Source organism: Dipodomys merriami, unplaced genomic scaffold (assembly GCF_024711535.1).
Source record: "Dipodomys merriami isolate MVZ:Mamm:240054 unplaced genomic scaffold, mDipMer1.0.p SCAF_62, whole genome shotgun sequence".
Lineage (NCBI taxonomy): Eukaryota > Metazoa > Chordata > Mammalia > Rodentia > Heteromyidae > Dipodomys > Dipodomys merriami.
This window is the reverse complement of record NW_027206202.1, coordinates 1445719-1467037: the sequence shown is the minus strand read 5'-3', so window position 1 is coordinate 1467037 and position 21319 is coordinate 1445719. Positions and strand designations below refer to the sequence as shown.

The following is a 21319-nucleotide window of genomic DNA, read 5'->3' as shown; positions in this document are numbered from 1 at the left end:
TGGATATAAGAATCTCTTGGATTTGTCTGCCCAGGCTGGCTTCAAACCTCAATTCTTAGATCTCAGCCTCTTGAATGGCTAGGATTACAGGTGTGAGCCACCAGTGCCTGGCGATTTGTGAGGTTCATTGCAAGAATATTGTCTCTCTCTGTTACACAGACATACAATCAGCCACATGCCATGGGCTAGTCATGAAGCTCCTAGAGTAAGATCACCCAATAACAAGGGAGACCTAAGGGTTATTATCCTTGGAAAAATCCCTACCTGTGGTATGCTCAGCTGGGTTCTCCCTCAGAAAATCCAGGGTGAGTTTCTAGAACTTTAGAATGCCCACTTATCATGAGATCACAAGGGGCCTTTGGAAAAGGGTGGTGGTCCCCAGGTACTATGAGTCCCTTTGTGGGGGGCGCTCAGGGATTCCCTCTGCCCTGAGGCCCAGGTTCTTTCTCTGCAGGAGGGAAGACAGGGAAAGGGGCAGTGTGGTAACCTACATACATCTGTCACATCCATCCTTGCCAAAGGGCCTGTGTCACCGCACCAAAGAGGAAGTGGTGGGTGGGGGACCGGGGCAGAAGACAGGAACTGCATTGTCAGCAGCAAACTTGTGGGCATATGGAGAGAGAGTTTTAGTCCTTGGGTATCCTGGATTTGCAGGTGGTCAGGCCTGGTGACATGGAATGGGGAACTTACAAAGGGGTAGAGGTTCCTAGTGTTTTTCTGGTTAGAGTTTCGCTGCCCTCTACCTGTCCCTAAGCAAAAGGAGAAGTTCTATGCTGCCATGCCCTTGTTTTGTGACTTCTAAGAGCCACGAAAGAGAAAGTAGTTTTGTTGTTGTTGTTTCTTCTGGTCCCCAGGCTTGAACTCCGGGCCTGGGTGCTGTCAAAGCTGTAACTCTGCTACCCCTTAAGCCACAGCTCCACTTCTAAGAGTTTTACTATCAGCTTTTGTTGGCTGGAACTAGGGACTGCTTAGCAAAGGAGGGCAGCTCTATGAGTTATTGTTTTTCTGGTTTTGTAGAACTTAATTTCACGGAAAGGATGGGAAGGGGAAACAAAGGAGGAGGCTACATTGCTTGATAATAAATGTACTCATTATCTTGCCCATGTAATTGTAACCCCTCTGTATGGTATTTTCACAATAAAAAAAAAGAACTTAATTCCTCCCTGATGACATTTATTTCTCTGCATGATTCTGATCGTGTTTGTATGTGCACCAGTATGGGGGTTTGAACTCGGGGCCTTGTGCTCTTGCTTGGCAAGGCTGATGCTCTATGACTTGAGCCATAGTTCCACTTCCAAATTTTTTTTTTTGGGGGTGGTGTCAGTCGTAGGGCTTGAACTCTGGGCCTGGGCGCTGTCCCTCAGCTCTTCAGCTCAAGGCTACCACTTGAACCACAGCACCACTTCTGACTTTTTCTTTTCTTTTGTTTTCTGTTCTTTCTTTCTTTCTTTTCTTCTTTCTTTCTTTCTTTTTTTTGGTCATGGGACTTCAACTCTGGGCTTGGGCGCTGTCCCTCAACAATTCAGCTCAAGGAGAGTGCTTTACCACTTGAGCCACAGTGCCACTTCTGGTTTTCTGATAGTTTTTTTCTTTTCTTTTTTTTTTGTCGGTCGTGCGGCTTGAACTCTGGGCCTGGGCGCTGTCCCTCAGCTCTTCAGCTCAAGGTGAGCGCTCTACCACTTGAGCTACAGGGCCACTTCCGGTTTTCTGGTGGTTTATTGGAGATAGGAGTCTCACGGTCCCTCCTGCCCGGGCTGGCTTTGAACCGCGATCCTCAGATCTCAGCCTCCTGAGTAGCTAGGATTACAGGCGTGAGCCACCAGTGCCCGGCTCTGATAGTTTTTATTGGAGATGAGTCTCATGGACTTTCCTGCCTGGGCTGGCTTTGAACCGAGATCCTCAGATCTCAGCCTCCTGAATAGCTAGGATTACAGGCGTGAGCCACTGGCACCCGGCCTGGCTTTTTCTACTTATGTGGTGCTGAGGAATCAAACCCAGGGCCTCATGCACACAAGGCAAGCACTCTACCTTCCCAGCCTCCACTTCCAGTTTTTTTTTGTGGCTAATTAAAGATAAGTCTCATGGGTTTTCCTGCATAGGCTGGCTTGGAACTTCAATCCTCAGATCTCAGCCTCCTGATCAGCTAGGATTATAGACGTGAGCTACCAGTGCCTAGCACTTTTCCTTCCTTCCTTCCTTCCTTCCTTCCTTCCTTCCTTCCTTCCTTCCTTCCTTCCTTTCCTAATTTCTGCTGGGGAATGAATCCAGGGCCTTGCCCATTCTAGGCAAACACTTTACCACTAAGCCATACCCTCAGTTCCTCAGCTTTTGTTGTTTTGAAACAGGATCTCATTACATGGTTTAGACTGAACTCATAATCCTCTTGGCATTCCCTCCCAAGAACAGGGATTACAGGTATGTTTTCCTCTCCTGTTTCCAGGAGGGGCAGTACTGGGGTTTGAATTCAGGGGCCCTGCACTTGCTAAGCAAACACTCTGGCACTTAACCCTGACTTGATCACTGATGCCTAGTTTTCCTCCTAGTATTCTCAGAGGTACAATCAGATCATTTTCTCTCACAAAGGAGGGACAACTAGGTCACTGGCTCAAGTCTTAGAACAAGGATTCTGTAGACCTCTCATTTGTCATTCCCCTGTAAGACAACCCAATTGGGTCATTTTCATGATTGTGCCAGGAATAGAAGTGAAGGCAGGAATGATAAGTGAAGGCAGCCAGAAGAGGGCCACACCTGTAGTGTTCTGTCTGTGGCTACTGTCAATCAAGCTATCCCTGCTGTTGATTGGCTGTCACCAAGATGACATCATGCCCAAAGCTCTTACTGGGCTAATTTCCACAGTAGGAGGTTCTAGTATAACCCAGGCTTTAAATTTCACAGATTCTTCTCCAGGGCACTGACCTGTTTGAAGGTTTATGAGACATGGTTTGTCTAGAGTGTGACAGATAAGAGATGGAATGAATGAGGCCCCTGAGAGCCAGGCCCAGGAGTATGAGTGAACTTGATCTCGTGTGTGTGTAGATTCCAGGCAGTTGTCAGAGGGTTTGTATTTGTTTGTTTGTTGAGACATGGTCTCAGTAGGCAGCCCAAACTGACCTTAAACTCATGATCCTTGTGTCTTTAATAAGTCCTGGAGCCCAGAGTTGAAGCCCCACCACTGACAAAACAAACAAACAAAAATTAGTGCTGGAGTTACAGGCAAGTACCACCAAGCCTGACTTGTCAGAGATTTGGTTTGTTTCTTTTTTCTTTGCCTATCCTGGGGCTTGAACTAGGGCCTGGGTGCTGTCCCTGAGCCTCTTTGTGCTCAAGGCTAGTGTGCTACTCCTTGAGCCTCAGTGCCACTTCTGGCTTTTTCTGAGTAGTTATTAGAGATAAGAGTCTCATGGGCTTTCCTACCTGGGCTGGCTTCAAACCATGATCCTCAGATCTCAGCCTCCCGAGTAGCTAGGATTACAGGCGTGAACCACCGGTGCTCAGCAAACCAGGGTTTTAATGTAAGAAAACTGACATGTGCAGGTGTCTCAAGGTTAATTGGACGGTACTTGTAAGGAAGGAAACAGAGTAAGGGAAGAACTGTGGTCACGACAAATAGTGGTGGGAATGGAAAAATGTTGGAACGAAATGAATGGGAGTGAAAGACTTCAGAAGACCTGACTACTTAACAGGCTGAGTTATGGGGCAAGAAATGCATCTTTACTAAGAAAGCACGCTGTGTGTAGGTGACACACGCAGCCTCAGGACTTCCCCACGCAGTCTCAGTCTGAGAACTTGGTGGCTGAATTGTTCAGGGAAAGCACCAGTTTGCCTCTATTTGATCCCCTGACTTCTTATAATTCTTTTGGCTTCCTTGAACCTTGTTACTTCCTCAGTTTTATAGTTCTCAAACCAAAAATAGGAAAGAAACAAAAATAGGAAGAAAATGTTCTTTGCTATATTTCAAATAGATGGGTCCTTCCAAAACATATATGTTGGAACTTGTTAGGTTTTTAAAAAGAGGTAGCCGAGTAAGAACAGCACCACGCACGTGGTATTCAGGTAAGAGGTAGGTTTATTCAATAGACCTGCTGGGACCAGGCCAAGTTGGCACTCCATGTGGCTGGGAAAGGCCTGGGAAAGACCTGAGAAAGAGAGAGAGCTGAGAAAAGAAGTGGGAAAGAAAGAGAGCTGGGAAGGAAAGAGCTGAGAAAGAGCGTCTGGGCCTGGGCTAGGCCTTATCTAGGGTATGGGCAGAGAAAGGTGTGGCCACATCAAATTCAGATGTGACCTCAGCAGATGCAGATGTGACTTCTTCCAGGTGTGCCAGTTGCCTAGGTAACACAGGTACTAGGTGGAGACTTTGCTGCAAGAAGGGTGGAGTCTTTTTACCATCCCTGAGCGGACCTTACAGAACTTTAAACCTAAGGGATGGGATTAATGCTGAATAAAACATTATCTACTATCAAATTTGTTTTTTTTTGCTTTCTGCCATTTATGAACACAATGACAAGATCCCTTCTTTTCTTTTTTGTTTTGTACCAGTCCTGGGGGCTTGCACTCAGGGTCTAGATGTTGTTCTTGAGATTTTTTGTTCAAGGCTAGAGTTCTACCACTTGAGCTATAGCTCCACTTTTAGCTTTTTGGTGGCTAATTGGAGACAAGTGTCTCATGGACTTTCCTGCCCAGGATGACTTTGGACTGAGATCCTCAGATCTCAGCCTTCAGAGTAGCTAGGATTACAGGTGTGAGCCATTGGTTCTCAGTTGTCCTATTTTCTTTTCTGTTTGAGATTACAAAGCTGTGCCGGGCACTGGTGGCTCATGCCTGTAATCCTAGCTACTCAGGAGGAGATTTGAGGAATGTGGTTTGAAGCCAGCCTGGGCAGGAAACTCCATGAGACTCTTTTGTTTTTTGTCAGTCGTGGGGCTTGAACTCTGGGCTTGGGTGCTGTCCCTGTACTCTTCAGCTCAAGGCTAGCACTCTACCACTTGAGCCACAGCACTACTTCTGGCTTTCTAGTGCTTTATTAGAGGTAAGAGTCTCACGGGCTTTCCTGCCCGGAATGGCTTCAAACCTCAATCCTCTCTGCCTCCTGAGTAGCTAGGATTACAGGCTTGAGCCACCAGCACCCCGCTTCCAGGAGACTCTTTTTTTTTGGGGGGGGTCCGGTCATGGGGCCTGAACTCTGGGCCTGGGCACTGTCCCTCAGCTCTTCAGCTCAAGGCTAGCGCTCTACCACTTGAACCACAGCACCACTTCCGGCTTTTTTCTTTTTGCTTATGTGGTGCTGAGGAATCGAACCCAGGGCCTCAGGCATGCAAGGCAAGCGCTCTACCACTGAGCCACCTTCCCAGCCCCCAAGAGATTCTTTATCTCCAATTAACCACCAGAAAACTGGAAGTGGCACAGTGTCTCAAAGTGGTAGCATGTGCTAGCCTTGAGCAAAAGAGCTCAGGGATAGCACCAATGCCTGGAGTTCAAACAAAAACAAAAAAACAAAACCTACAAAGCTAAGTGTAAGGTCTGAACAGCGACACCTTTTGGCTAAGTTTCCACCCAGTATCTGTTACCTAGGTAACTGACAGATCTGGAAGCAGTCACCTTCCCCCCCCCCCCCAGGTCACATCCTGGGCCACCTCAGGTCACATACCTACCATCTGACCTTAGGGGTGTCCCAGACCCTGAGGTCACATCTAGATCCAGTGTGACCACAACTTTCCCCCACCTGGCCACACCTCTTCCTGTCCCTGGCCTAGATAAGTTCTGGCCCAGAGGTGGGTTCCCCCCGCCCTTTCCATTTTAGCCATGCTTCTCCACCATTCTTGGCTAGGGCAGTAGTTTGGTAAGTAAACTTCTGCCTGAATAGCGTGTGGTGTTCTCTATCTTTATCTATTTAATATACCTTACACTAAGGAAGCTACAAGGTTCTAGCTACAATCTGGGAAGGAGAGAGGGAGCCCTTACCAGGTACTAAACTTTGGGAGCTTGGTTTGATCTTCTTTCCAAACTCTACAACTAGGAGAAATAAATTCCTATTCTTTATAAATAACCCATTTGTGCCTGGGAATGGGACTTAGTGGTAGAGTGCTTGCCTAGCATGCATGAAGCCCTGGGTTTGATTCCTCAGTACCACATACACAGAAAAAGCTGCAAGTGGCACTGTGGCTCAAATGGTAGAGTGCTAGCCTTGAGCAAAAGAAGCTCAGGGACAGTGCCCAGGCCCTGAGTTCAAGCCCCAGGACTGGCAAAACAGCAACAACAACAACAAAGTCATAGTTCCACTCTCAGCTTTTTGGTGGTTAATTGAAGATGAAAACCACAGGAATGGCAGAGAGATCGTCAGTCTTCTAAGATACTATGTAAGGGTTTGTAATCGGAATATGAAAAGAAATACAGAATCAAGAGTAAAGACCATTCTGATGAGATCTTAGATGGAATTGAGGGAATATGTTATTGGAACTTAGAGGAAAAGTCACTCTTATACAAAGCAGTAAGTAGCTTGGCTGAACTGTGTTTGTGTCCCAGTGTTTTGTGAAAGGCAGAATTGAGGAACTATGAGTAAGGTATCTGATGGGAAAAAAAAAAAATCTCTAAGCAAAGTGTGAAAGGTCCAGCAGGGCTTATCTTGACTGTTCATGGAAGAGAGAAATGAGTGAAAGTCAGAATTTACAATCGAAAGGGAAGCAGAACTTTAAGACTTGGAAAAATTTCAGTCTAGCTAAGTTAAGGATTCTTTAAAAAGCAAAGGAGCTGGGTGCTGGTGGCTCATACCCATAATCCTAGCTACTCCAGAAGCCAAGATTTGTGGTTCCTAAAGCCAATCTTGGCAGGAAAGTCTGAGGACTCATATCTCCAATTAACCATAAGAAAACCAGAAGTGGCACTGTAGCTCAAAGCGGTAGAGCACTAGCCCAAGCCCTGAGTTTGAGCCCTATAGCCAACAGCAACAACAAAAAAGTAAAAAGGACATTTGGCCAGGTACTGGTGGCTGATGCCTGTAATCCTAGATACTCAGGTGGCTGAGATCTAAGGATGTGCAAGTAGAGCTGTGGCTCAAGTGATAGAGCACTAGCGTTGTACAAAAAATACTCAGGGACAACACCCAGGCCCTGAGTTCAAGACCCAGAACTGGCACCAAAAATAAAGCGAGTTCAGAAAACAGTTTCAAAGATATATGAAAAGGAGATTCATAAGAGTAGGAGAAATCCAGGTGGTATTTATCCAGAAGTAGAAGGAAGAAACAGAAAACATGTTGGGGATTTTTTTGGGGGTGGGGAGAGGGTAGTCCTAGGGCTTGAACTCAGGGCCTGGGCACTGTCCCTGAACTTCTTTTGCTCAAGGCTAGCATTCTACCACTTGAGCCACAGTGCCACTTCTGGCTCATTCTTTTCTTTTCTTTTTAAACTTCTAGCTTTTTCTGTTTATGTGGTACTGAGGAATCGAACCCAGGGCTTCATGCATGCTAGACAAGTACTCTACCACTAAGCCACATTCCCAGCCTTCCATTGCATTTTGGAAGCACATAATGTGTTGGATTTTCCAGACTCACAGCTAAAGATTTCCTTTTTGCCTGAGGATAATTCCCCCTTAAGTCTTAACCCAAATTCAATTTACAGGATAATTAGACGAGGCTTTGGATTTAGACTGTAAAGTTGATGCTGGTAGAAGTTAAGGTTCTGGAGACTATTTGGGGATGGAATGAATAGATCTTGTTAGCGAAAAGGACAGGAATCAAGGGGGCACCGTGTAGAATGCTTTGGTGTAACTATTGCTGCTGGTACACTTAAAGCTTTTTAGAAATTTAAGCCATAATCCAAGTACCTTAATTTCAAAGATAGCCTAAAGGAAAACCTTTGCACTGGGAATGGCTGACTTGACTATTAATTCTGGGTTAAACACTCTGTAGTGAGATCAAGAGCTTTTCCCAACACATTAAACCTGTAATGCTTAACTATTAGAATTAGCCTTGGGCTGGGAAGGTGGCTCAGTGGTAGAGCACTTGCCTTGCATGCTCAAGGCCCTGGGTTCCATTCCTCAGCACCACATAAGAAAAAAGCCGGAAGTGGCGCTGTGGCTCAAGTGGTAGAGCGCTAGCTTTGAGCTGAAGAGCTGAGGGACAGTGCCCAGGCCCAGAGTTCAGGCCCCACGACCGGACCCAAAAAAAAAAAAAAAAGAAAATAGAATTAGCCTTATTTTTTTTCTTCCTAATGAGGAATGTGTGGCTCCAACTATTAAATATTTATTTATCTATTTTGAAGTCACAAACACCTTTTATCCAACTATTAAATTTTTATCCAACTATTTTCAATTTTTTTTTTTTTTAGATTTAAGGATGAGGGTAGTTAATGTGTGTGTGTGTGTGTGTGTGTGTGTGTGTGTGTGTGTGTGTGTGTGTGTGTGTGTGTGTGTGTGTGTGTGTGTGTGCATTGAACTCAGGGCCTGAGCGCTATCCCTGAGCTCTTCAGCTCAAGGCTAGCCCTCTACCACTTGAGCCACAGTGCCACTTCCGGCTTTTTCTGTTTATGTGGTGCTGAGGAATCGAACCCAGGGCCTCATGTATGCGAGGCAAACACTCTACCACTGAGCCACCTTCCCAGCCCTGGTAGTTAAAAATGTTGTTGTTGTTGTTTTGAGATAGGGTCTTGTTATATCATTCAGACTGTCCTCAAACTCTCTCTCCATCCTATCTCAGCCTCCTGAGTCCTGGGATACAGATATGTACTGTAAGGTCCACTCTGGGAAGGTGAGGCAGGCTCCTCCCTCCTCTGCCCAGTACCTGTGTCACCTAGGTAACTGGCACACTTGGAGGTCACATCCCAGGCTGTCCTCACCGGACCTGGGGAGGGTCCCAGGCCCTGAGGTCACATCTGTATCCAGTGTGGTCTTACCTAGCTGCGCCTTCTCCCCTTCCCTTCCCTACTTAAACCCAGGTCCGACCTCAGCCTGTCCCTTCCTTCGGCCATGTAGTCTTCATCTTGCATGGCAGGGGCAAGCAGTTGGGTAAAATAAACTTATCTTCCTGCCTGAAAGCAGGTGGTGTTTGCTTTACCAGCTACCTAATGAAGCCTACATATTTAAATAGCTCACATGTACCATCACACCTGGCTCTCCCCTTCCTTTTCCTTCCCTCCCTTCTTTCTTATTTTTAAAAAATTCTATTATCATTAGTAGCTGTACATTTAGCAAAGCAGTTTATGAGTACAATACGCCTCGATCAATATCACCTCTTTCAACATTCTTACCCATCTCTCTCCCACCCACCCCTTCCCTCACCCATTTTTATTTTAAAAGGTATCATTGAATTTTTGTCTGTATTCCCCCACCCCATTTGTCTTTTTTTTTTTTTTTTTTTTGGGTCCGGTCGTGGGGCCTGAACTCTGGGCCTGGGCGCTGTCCCTCAGCTCTTAGCTCAAGGCTAGCGCTCTACCACTTGAGCCACAGCGCCACTTCCGGCTTTTTTCTTTTTGCTTATGTGGTGCTGAGGAATCGAACCCACGGCCTTGAGCATGCAAGGCAAGCGCTCTACCACTGAGCCACCTTCCCAGCCCTTGTCTTTTTTTTTTTTTTTTTCTTTCCTTCTGTTGAGTGTGTGTTGAGGATCAAATGCTGAGCCTTTGTAGATGCTAAGCAAGTGCTACTCCTCACAAACCACTTTCTCTGTTTTCTCCACCTTACCATAGGGTTTGAATTTAAGAAGGTATAGCTTCAGAACAAAAGAGTTTGTTGTAAATAAGAACTGCTTAGGAAGGATCAAAAAAGTCAGCCTGAATTATCTGATTTTGTTGCTTTTTTGTTGTTGTTGGTGTTTTTAGAGATTGAACTCAAGACCTGTGTTTACTCCTAGCTCTCTGCCACTAGAGCCACAGCGCCCAGTGAGAATTATCTTATCATAACTGAAATTTTTAAAAATAGGCTGATAGCATCTAATTACCACAAACCATCTAGTCATGGTTGCCGCTGGCTGGCAGTAGAGGTTAGAATGGATCTGTAAAAGCATTCCCCAGGGCTGTGGCTGAGTATATGATCTGGCCTGTTCAACTGGATTTTTTTCAGCACAAGGAGAACTGGACAATCTGAAAAGCTTGCCTACTTTTCCGTAAGGAAAAACAGTTCTTCTATCCTGTTGTGTCATGTTTTGATATCTTTTTTTATTTTTATTTTTTGTTGATAGTGGGGCTCGAACTCAGGACCTGGGCACTGTCCCTGAGCTTTTTCACTCAAGGCTAGCACTCTACCACTTAGAGCCACAGTACCACTTCCAGTTTTCTGGTGGTTAATTGGAGAAAAGAATCTCATGGACTTCCCTGCCTGGGCTGGCCTTGAAACCACAATCTTCAGATCTTATCCTTCTGAGTAGCTACAATTACAGACCTGAACCATGAGTGCCTGGCTTAATTTTTTATGCTTTTTAAAAGTTTTTGTTTTGTTATTTGAGACAGAGTTTTGCTATGTATTCCAGACTGGCCTTAAACTCTTGTATATATGCTGGTACTGGGGCTTTAACTTAAGGTCTCTGTGTGCTCTTGTTACTTTTTTCCTTAAGGCTAGAAGTGTTAAGCCACAGGTCCATTTCCAGCTTTTTCTTGACTAATTGGAGATGAGGCTCTTCAATTTGTCTGTCCAGGCTGACTTGGAACCTCTATCCTCATATTTCAGTCTCCTGAATAGCCAAGATTACAAGTGTGAGCTATGGCGCCTGACTCTAACCTAGAGGAACTCTTGTTTTTCCTTTCTCAACCACCCTAGGGCTAGGATTACAGGAGTGCATCCTATTGCACCTAGCTTTAAGTGGGTTAATGGTAAAGTTATAATCCTCATTGAAAGAAAAAAAATTGAGGGGCTGGGAAGGTGGCTCAGTGGTAGAGCGCTTGCCTTGCATGCCTGAGGCCCTGGGTTCGATTCCTCAGCACCACATAAGCAAAATGAAAAAAGCTGGAAGTGGCGCTGTGGCTCAAGTGGTAGAGCGCTAGCCTTGAGCTGAAGAGCTGAGGGACAGCACACAGGCCCAAAGTTCAGGCCCCACAACCGGACCCCAAAAAAAAAAAAAGAAAAAAAATTGAGATAATAGAGAAATGTACAATAAAACTTATTCTGCAGAAATAACTAAAGTCTGTTAAGCATTATTTCAGATTTTAAGTGTACACAAATAATTTTCTTTTATTGAGATAGAATTCACATAATAAAACTCTCCATTTCAAGGTATACAATTCAGTGGTTGTGGTTGTGGTTTTGTGTGTGTGTGTGTGTGTGTGTGTGTGTGTGTGTGTGTGTGTGTGTGTGTGTGCTGCTCCTGGAGCTTAAACTGAGGGTCAAGGCTCTAATCCTGAGGTTTTTTGCTCAAGGCTAGGACTCTATCATCTGAGCCACAGCTCTACTTCAAGCTTTTTGCTGGTTCATTAGAGATTAGTGTCTCATGGACTTTCTGCCCAGGCTGGCTTGGAACAGAGATACTTAGATCTTAGCCTTCTGAGTAACTAGGATTACAGGTGTGAGCCACTGGAGACTAGCTACTCCATTCTTTTTATGCACAAATATGATATTGTATAGAGTACTCATGCATTATTTATCTATTTGTCCATATTTTGCTTATCTATCTATTAGATGCTACACATATGGGGTATAGCCAGTATTTGTCCAGGATGCACAAGTGTGGTTTGTTTTTTGTGGTACTGGGATTTGAACCCAGGGCCTCCTGCTTGCTAGGCAGGCACTGCTACCACTGAGCCAGGACTCCAATCTGTCAGGATGAATAAGGCTGCTATTACCATTTATGTATAACTTTTAAAAAACTATTTATTTATTTATTTATTTAGTCAGTCGTGGGGCTTGAACTCTGAGTCTGGGCACTGTCCCTCAGCTCTTCAGCTCAAGGCTAGCGCTCTACCACTTGAGCCACAGCTCCACTTCCGGCTTTTTCTGCTTATGTGGTGCTGAGGAATTAAACCCAGGGCCTCATACATTCAACGCAAACACTCTACCATTGAGCCACCTTCCCAGCCCCTAAAATTTATTTTTATTATAATGAGTACATTTCTTTTTGAATACTTCCTCCCAATTTTTCCATCCTGAGCCCTCTCCCCCTGTGTATAACTGTTTGTATAAACACAGTTTCAGTTCTTCAGGATGTATACTTAGGAAAGGAATTGCTGGTTCAAGTGGTGACTGTTTTAACTGGCACTCTGAGCCACTCTGCAAGCTATGTTAATTTTTTTGAAGAACTCTCAAAATGCTTTCAATAGTAGCTTTGTGTGTGTGTGTGTGTGTGTGTGTGTGTGTGTGTGTGTGTGTGTGTGTGTGTGTGTGTGTGTGTGTGTGTGTGTGTGTGTGTGTGTGTGTGTGTGTGTCCTGGGGCTCAGGACCTGAATGCTGTCCCTGAGCTTGCTTGCTTGCTTGCTTGCTTGCTTTTTTTTTTTGTAGGTTGTGGAGCTTGAACTCTGGGTCTGGGCCCTGTCCTTCAGCTCCTCAGCTCAAGGCAAGCACTCTACCACTTGAGCCACAATACCACTTTTGGTTTTCTGAGTGGTTTATTGGAGATAAGAGTCTCATAGCCTTTCCTGACCTGGCTGGCTTTGAACCTGATCCTCAGATCTCAGCCTCAAGGCTAGCACTCCTACCACTTGAGCCACAACTCCACTTCTGTTTCTTAATGGTTGATTGGAGATAAGAGTCTCGTGCTTTCCTGCTTGGACTAGCTTTGAACTTTGATCCTCCGATCTCAGCTTCCGTGGTAGTTAAGATGACAGGTGTGAGCCCTCAAAGCTCAGCTGCAGCTGTGGTATTTATATTCTCTCTGTCATTGTATCAGAGTTCCAACTGCTCAATAACCTCATCAGTTCCTCTCTCTCTCTCTTTCTCTTTCTCTTCTTCTTCCTGCCCCCTTTCTTTTCTTTCCTTTTTGAGAATTCTAGCCATCCTAGCTGGTGGTATCTCACTGTGGCATTGATGTGCATTTCTTTAATAACTAATGACGTTAAACATTTTTTTCATGAGCCTGTTGATCAGCTTTAAAGAACTGTCTACCCAAACCCTGTGTTCATTAAAACAAAACAAAACCCACCACAGATTATTTAAAGAATAAATAACAGAGCCTGAGGTGCGGCTGAGTGGTTGAGCACTTGTCTATCAATTGACATGATGGTCTGATCCCTAGAATTACAAAGGGAAAAAAAATGAATACTGGGGGGTGGGGGAGGGTGGAAAGGGATAGGAAGGGGAAACAAAGAAGGAAGCAACAATGCTTGATAAGAAATGTACTCATTATCTTGCCCATGTAATTATAACCCCTCTGTACGGTATTCCCCCCCAAATATATATATATATATATATAAATTAAATATATACAGATATATAATATAAATTCAGATGTTACACAAAATAATTTTTAAAGTCAAAGAAATTTTTAAGATTAAAAAAAGTATTCCATAATTTTTTTTTTTTTTGGTCCGGTCATGGGGCCTGAACTCTGGGTCTTGGTGCTGTCCCTCAGCTCTTCAGCTCAAGGCTAGCGCTCTACCACTTGAGCCACAGCACCACTTCCGGCTTTTTTTTCTTTTTGCTTATGTGGTGCTGAGGAATCGAACCCAGGGCCTCAGGCATACAAGGCAAGCGCTCTACCACTGAGCCACCTTCCCAGCCCTATACCATAATTTTATAAAGAAAAACAAAAAATAAAACTAGGTGTTTTCAAATTGAAGAGTTCTCTATATTTTCTGTATAAAAATGTCATATATATGACTTGCAAATATTTTCTCCCATTCTATCCATTTGACTCTGTTGGTGATGTTTAGAACTAAGATTAGTTATGACATATACCATTCTGTAACTTGTTTCTTTTCCCTAGCAGGGCATAATGAATGTCATTCTGTGTCAAGAGAAAGCTGCCTCATGCCAAGTAGCTATAATCCTTGCTACTCAGGAGTTTGAGATCTGAGGATCAAGATTCAAAGTCAGCCTGGACTGTAAAGTCCATGGGATTTTTTTTAAAATCTCCAATTAACCAGCAAAAAGCCAGAAATGGAGCAGTGTCTCACAAGGTAGAGCACCAGCATTGAACAAAAAAGCTCAGGGGCAGCATCCAGGCCCTGAATACAAACCCCAGGATTGGCACAAAAAATAAAATAAAATAAGGGCTGTTACATCTCCCCGCCCCTCACCCTGTCTTCTGTTCTCCATGCTCATTCTTTTTCATGGCTATGTAAAACTCCACTACAGATGTAGCTTCCTTGACCAGCCCTCTACTGGGCTTTGAAGAATTTTCAGATGACTTTTTAGTGGGACTTGATACAGCTGCTCTTGAGCCCAAACGGCCACCTAACCACCACACTGTCATCTTCTCTGCAAGTAGACAGAGAAAATATATCTATAACCTGCTCACACTTCCTCTCTGAACCTAGTGGTTTCACAATCACTACAGGCACACATGCCCCTCCTACCTCTGCTCAAAGTCACTAGTCTGGTGTTGGGTGAGAAATTTCTATATTGCAAGAGGCCCCCAGGGCATTGTCATTTCCCTCTTTCACGCAGTGTAGGCTGCCAGCAAATCTAAAAGGCCTGAGACTGAGGCCCGGGTCCAGTGTGGGAAAGATGAACTCCTGTAACACCACCATCAGGCGGCTGCTGTCTGGTCTCTTTCTGTTCGGTAGGAAATTGGGGGAAGAAAGGGAAGGGGACTGGGGTTTGTGACCAGGAAAATTGCAGGGCTCTGTGGTGGATCTGGAGATAAATAACCAGGGGCTGCTCATGGGGTGGATTGGTGTAAGAAATCCTGGAGAGGGACAGGGAAAAGAAAGGAAGCCAGCACCCAAAACACAGGCAGAGTGTGGAGGGAATTAAGGAAGAGCTGGGGGGCTGGTAGCTCATGCCTGTAATCGTAGCCAGTCAGGAGACTGAGATCTAAGGATCAAGGTTTGAAGCCAGCTGGGGCAGGGAAGTCCATGAGACTCTTATCTACAATTAGCCATCAAAAGGCTGAAAATGAAGCTGTGGCCTTGAGCAAAAACAGTTCAAGGATAGTGCTCACACCCTGAGTTCGAACCCCAGGATGGGTACAAACAATCAGATAAATAAAGGCAGATGCTGAATCAGGTATGGAATGGGCACATGTAATCCCAGTATTCAAGCGACAAAGTGTGAGGATCAGGAGTTCCAGGTCAGCCTGGGATATATAGGGAAACCCTGTCTCAAACAACTAAAAAATTAAGACAGTTAATGAGCACATAGGAGAATGCTGGATTCAGATGCTCCTGCTGGTATTCCGTCTCTGATTGGTCTTAAGCCAGACCCTTTGGCAGGCCTCTGACTCTTCATCTGAGCAAATGAAGGTTCTGATATCCCAAGATGCTGTGAATTAAGTTCAAATTCGGGGGCATGGCAGGTTGAGAAAACAGTTTGGAGTTTTGCAGATGACTGAGATGGTGTGTGTGTGTGTGGTGTGTGTGTGTGTGTGTGTGTGTGTGTGTGTGTGTGTGTGTGTGTGTGTGTGTGTGTGTGTGTGATCTAAAGGCTCAGGGAGTGACCCATCTTTGAAGGGGTGGGGTTGGGAGAGCCTCAGATGACAATGCGTCTTGAATCTCAGAGGCTGATATGTGTGTTCTCAGATGCCTCAGGCCCATGTCCCCCCCAGAAGGAGTGGATGAGATTGAGCAACCTATCTGGGGTATCCCCATCTGGGCTCAAGTCGGGGAACCATGGTCACCCTAAACCTCAGGCCCTTCCGTTGTGGGCTCCTTACTCAGGGCCTCCACCTTCTCATTCTTTCTTGTTTGTTGATGGACAAAAGAGAAGTTGTGTCTCTCTCAGGCCTTGAGAAGCGTTTCTGGAGCCCTGGGTGGCAGAAAGGGGGAGCTCCATGGTCCTGAGGGTCCAGAGGGTCAGGACCTGGCTGCACTGAAGGCCTTCATGTGTATCTTGATTGAGGGGCGGGGAGAGGAGGGCCTGGGTACCGGGCGCGTGGACAGCAGCCAATCAGCGCCCGCTCTGTGAGTGTGTTGAATGCGGTATCAATGCAGTAGGGGGGCTGGGGGCAGGTGTCTCCGGAGTCAGGGAAGCTGTCCAGACCGGAAGTACTGATCTCCCTTTCTCCCCACGCAGTGTTGGCCTCGAGCTACAACCTGGACGTGAGGCACGTGCAGGAGTTCTCCTCCCCACACGCGGGGAGGCACTTCGGGTATCGAGTCCTGCAGGTTGGAAACAGGTGAGCTGTGGGGGCCCCCTCAAGTCCTTCCTGACCTGTAGAGTGCAACCTCAAGGCCCAGCGTTCAGGCCTACATGTCACACGGCCAGGAAATGTAGCCATGCTTTTTGTTGTTGTTTTGGTACTGAGGGGCTTGAACTCTAGGCCTTGAGCGCTTTTTGTTGTATGTGTCAGTCGTGGGTCTTGAACTCTGGGCCTGGGCGCTGTCCCTCAGCTCTTCAGCTCAAGGGCAGCGCTCTACCACTGGAGCCACAGCGCCACTTCCGGTTTTTCTGGTGGTTTATTGGGTATGAGTTTCATGGAGTTTCTTGCCTGGGCTGGCTTTGAATCGTGATCCTCAATCTCAGCCTCCTGAGTAGCTAGGATGACAGGTGTGAGCCACCAGTGCCCAGCAGGCCTTGAGCTCTTGCTTGGCTTTTTTTTTTTTTTTTTTTTCTGTCTCTCAAAGCTTTACCACTTGAGCCACAGTCCAAGTTTTGTTTGTTTGTTTGTTATTTCTTTGCTGTTTAATTGCACATAAGAGTGTCACAGACTTTTCTGCCCAGTCTGGCTTTGAACCCAATCCTCAGATCTCAGCCTCCTCACTAGCTAGGATTTATAGGCATGAGTCACCTGTGCCCTACTGCTGGCATTCTTTAGAAACAGGAAAGGCTGTCAAATAATAGAATAAGGACTTAAGTGTCATTTAAGTGCCAAATGAGAAGCACCATGACCCCTAAAACATTTCTGTGTGTCCTATGGTTGATATGTTTTCTTTTAGCTTTTTAAAATTAGATCTGTTTTATGTAGCCAGGCCTGCCTGGAACTCATGAACTCAGTCTCCTGAGTGCTAGGATTATAGGTGTGCACTACCACACCAGTTTACATTCTAGTAGAGTTTTATGAGGCAGAGATTTGGCCTCTTTCTTCTTCTTAGTGCATACTCCAGCCTAAGTAAATAGTACATAAGTCATAAATGGCTTTTGAATTGATGACTGAACAAACCAACTCAGCAGCCTTGGGCAGATTATTCTCTGGGCCTCAAGTTTTCTAGGCTTCCATGGGAAAAGACCCTTAACTTTCTAGAATTCAGGCATATGGCTTGTTAGTCCAGTGAGTTCTCGTCTCATGGCTTGGCATGCTCCTTTCCTAGGGAACACTAGACCCATTTGAAAGAGGCAGTAAATAATCAGCCTCCAACCCCCTTTACCTTGGGATGGCTCTCCTCTGGGGCATCTACCACCATATAAGGCACCAAGAGCCCCTTAGAGTGACCTTCAGGTCTGGGCCACTGCAAGGCCCCTTATCTACTACTTGGGCAGCAGCCATAAATCCTAGCCACCATGATGAAGCCACACATCCACACCAGGATCTCCACCTCCTAGCTCCTTCTAGGCCCTCCTAAACCTCTAGGTTATATAGGTCACCTCAGACAATAGCCAGCGCTTCTTTTCACTCTTCTCTCTTGTGGGAAGGGGTCTTGCCAGTCCCTTTACTGGCAATAAACCTTTTCTTTGTTCTTTGTACCTGGATGTCTGTGTGGTTTTTCTGGCAAAGTCTAATATACTTTAACATGGCTATTTCTCGGGAACTTAGGAGCAGTCTAAGGAGGTCTCCCGAAAAGCAGGGGGAGTATTGCTTTGATAGGGAATCTGAAGCCCCAAAGAGTCAGGAGTGGGTGGGTAAAGGCCTGGGCAACTACATCTCTCAGGTGAGTTTTCTCCTCAGGGTTGTCGTAGGAGCGCCAGGTGAGGGGAACAGCACTGGAGGCCTCTATCAGTGCCAGCTTGGCCGGAAACACTGTCTTTCAGTTAGCCTGAGTGGTGAGTAATTGGTGAGAGGAGTGGGCTTTCAGGGAAATCGAGGCTGGCCCCAACACTCCTGGATTGCCTGAGTTCTTCCAGACCAACCTTCTGGTATCTACAGGTTCCAACTATACTTCCAAGTACCTGGGAATGACCTTGGTGGCAGACCCCACACGTGGAAGCCTTTTGGTAAGAATTTTGTACAGGGATGATAGAGAGCTTAAGAAACTCAATATGGAAAGAGGAGGTTGTGGGTGGGGAGAGGGAGCAGAGGAGCACTTGCTGAGTATGTGCAAGGCTCTGGATCTGATCCCAGCACCAGGAGAAAATAAACAATTGATGTGTGGAATGAGGGAAGAAGTACATAAATTCAAGATTCCTTAGAAGGTTAAAGGCATCTGAGAGCTTCATTCAGTCTTTGATGAGAACCAACTATTAGCCAGTTATTTTCAAGATCCTACTAACTTCAAGAGTTATTTATATTGACCGTGTGTGTGTGTGTGTGTGTGTGTGTGTGTGTGCTGAGTGTGTGTGTGTGTGTGTGTGTGTGTGTGGTGTGGTGTGTGTGTGTGTGTGTGCTGAGACTGGGGCTTGAACTCAGGACCTCAAACTCTTGATTGTCTGGTGCTCTACCACTTGAAACATACTCCCAGTTTCAGGGGGTTTTTTCGTTTGTTTATTTGGTTTTTGTTTTTTGCCAGTCCTGGAGCTTCAACTCAGGGCCTGGGCACTGTCCCTGAACTTCTTTTGCTCAAGACAAGCACTCTGCCACTTGAGCCACAGTACTACTACCAGCCTTTTCTGTGTATGTGGTACTGAGGAATCGAAGCCAGGGCTTCATGCATGCTAGGCAAGCACTCTACCACTAAGCCACATTCTCAGCCCCAGTTTCAGGTTTTTGGTGGCTAGCTGGAGATGAGTTTCTCAAATCTATCTATCCAGGCTGGCTCTGAGCCACAATGTTTAGATCTCAGCCCCTGAGTAGTTAGGATTTATAGACATGAACAACTGGCCCCCAGCATTTTTTTTAACATGAAATATATGTGATCATTGATATACAATGTGATTTTTTTTGGTGCTATACCTTTTAATGTCCCAGTGTTTATATATTTATGCTTTGAGTTTTTTTTTTTCAGCTTGGCTTTGTTTTGACACAGGGTCTCACTACACAGCTCAGATTGATCTTGAAATCACTATATAGACCAGGCTATGCTTGAGTTGTAATCGCCCTACCTCTACCTTCTGAGTGCACCACCATGCCCTGCCTGATCTAGTGTTTAACTGTACCTTGTTTATGAAGATACTGCCAGATAGATATCAGGCATTGTGCTAGTTGATTTTTTTGGTCGGTTGTGGGGCTTGAACTCTGGGCTTGGGTGCTATCCCTGGGCTCTTCAGCTCAAGGAGAGCACTCTACTGCTTGAGCGCTCTACTGTTTGGAGATCAGAGTCTCACGGACTTTCCAGCCTGGGCTGGCTTTGAAACACAATCCTCAGATCTCAGCCTCCTGCATAGCTAGGATTACAGGCGTGAGCCACCAGCACCCGGCTTGTGCTAGTTGTTTTGTGGTTGTTTTTTTCCCCAGTTGATTATGGGGCTTGAATTCAGGGCTTGGACACTGTCCATGAACTTTTTGCTCAAGGCTTGCACTCTACCACTTTGAGCCACAGCTCCGCTTTTAGTTTTCTAGTGGTTAATTGGAGATAAGAGTGTCCCAGACTTTCCTACTCGGGCTGGCTTTGAACTGCTAAACTCAGATCTCAGCCTCATGAGTAGCTAAGAGTACAGGTGTGAGCCACTAGCACCCAGCTATGCTAGATTTTGATAGAGGAAGTTATTATATATATAATATGACTTAGACACTATAACTTGCAGTCAGGGGATAGAAGTATGGCTCAAGTGGTAGAGTGCTTGCCTAGGAACTGCAGGCTGGCAAGAAAGAGTTGCAAGTAAAGGAAGCAGCATTGTGTCTTCTGTGGTTTGACATATGCAGAATGTTTGATGGCACCAGTGGCTCACACCTGTAATCCTATCTACTTAAGAAGCTGACATTGCGGTTTAAAGCCAACTCAGGCAGGAAAGTCTGTGAGATTTTTTTTCCCCTTATTGGTCATGGGGCTTGAACTCAAGGCCTGCGTGATCAAGCCTTACTCTCTACCATTTGAGCCATGGAGCCACTTCTGGTTTTCTGGGGGTTAGTTAAGAAGTCTTAAGGATTTTTCCTGCCTGAGCTGGCTTTGAATTGCAATCCTCAGGTCTCAGCCTCCTGAGTAGCTAGGATGACAGGTGGGAGCCACTGGTGCCTGGCTCCATGAGATTTTTCTCTCCAATTGCCTTGAAAAAGCTAAGGGACAATGCTCAGGCCTTGTCTTCAGACCCCAGTACCTGCACAAAAAGAAAGAAAGAAAAAAAGAAAGAAAGAAAGGAAGGAAGGAAGGAAGGAAGGAAGAAAGGAAGGAAGAGAAACAGAAACAGAGGCAGAGAGACACAGAGACAGAGACAGAGACAAAGAAGACAAAAAGAACGTGTGATTGGGAATGGGAGGGCATGGTGCCCCACTGTACGCAGTATCAATGAGGAAGTGAGGAGTTTAGATTTTATTTATGGGCGGTGAGATCTGTGGCTTAGAGCCTTGGCAGTAGGGATGGAGGGATGAGTATGAGAGATCTCATGGAGGCCGAATTGCCTCTCTTTGGTAACATTGGTACAGGAAGTGACGGAGGGGGGCAGGATTCAGAGTGGGCTCATTCTATGCTGATGATGCCCAGAAGACACAGAAGAAAGGGAAGTCTGAACCTGTTTTTCCTTTGCTTCCTTCAGGCCTGTGATCCTGGGCTATCTCGGACGTGTGACCAGAATACTTATCTGAGTGGCCTGTGTTACCTGTTTCCCCCAAATCTGGGGGGACCTGTGCTGCAAGGGCGTCCTGGCTACCAAGGTATGGAATCCACTGGGCTCACAATACCTCTAAGTAGCTGCTCCTCTGTAGGAAGCAGCACAGGTGGGCCAGACACTGGAGATGGGTCTTCAGGTTCCTCTGTATCTGGCCTCTGCAGAATGCATCAAAGGCAAAGTGGACTTGGTATTTCTGTTTGATGGCTCCCGGAGCTTACAACAAGGTGAATTCCAGAAAATTGTGGACTTCATGAAAGATGTGATGAGGAAACTCAGCAACACGTCTTACCAGGTGACTGTACTAGTTGGGCTCCTTGGTTGCAGGCAGTAGCTGCCTAGCTGAACTGGCAGATGGAGCATGTGTGGATGGGTCGCCAGACGCTACAGGGTAGGACCCATACCTTTACCTCTGACTGGGATAAGAACAAGGGAGTTCTGTCTTGTTTTCATTTCT

General features: G+C 45.8%; 1 protein-coding gene across 1 annotated transcript in view; it reads left to right on the top strand.

The window, feature by feature from the left end:
• The first annotated feature begins 14496 nt into the window (after nt 1–14496).
• Nucleotides 14497–21319, top strand: part of LOC138814968 (integrin alpha-L-like) — a 41040-nt gene continuing 34217 nt past the window's right edge. Inside the window, exons 1-6 of the mRNA XM_070004130.1 lie at nt 14497–14632; nt 16084–16186; nt 17894–17988; nt 18092–18159; nt 20791–20908; nt 21027–21157. Coding sequence (XP_069860231.1) covers nt 14578–14632; nt 16084–16186; nt 17894–17988; nt 18092–18159; nt 20791–20908; nt 21027–21157 — 570 coding nt within the window. The 5' untranslated portion in view covers nt 14497–14577. The remainder of the gene's footprint in view (nt 14633–16083; nt 16187–17893; nt 17989–18091; nt 18160–20790; nt 20909–21026; nt 21158–21319) is intronic.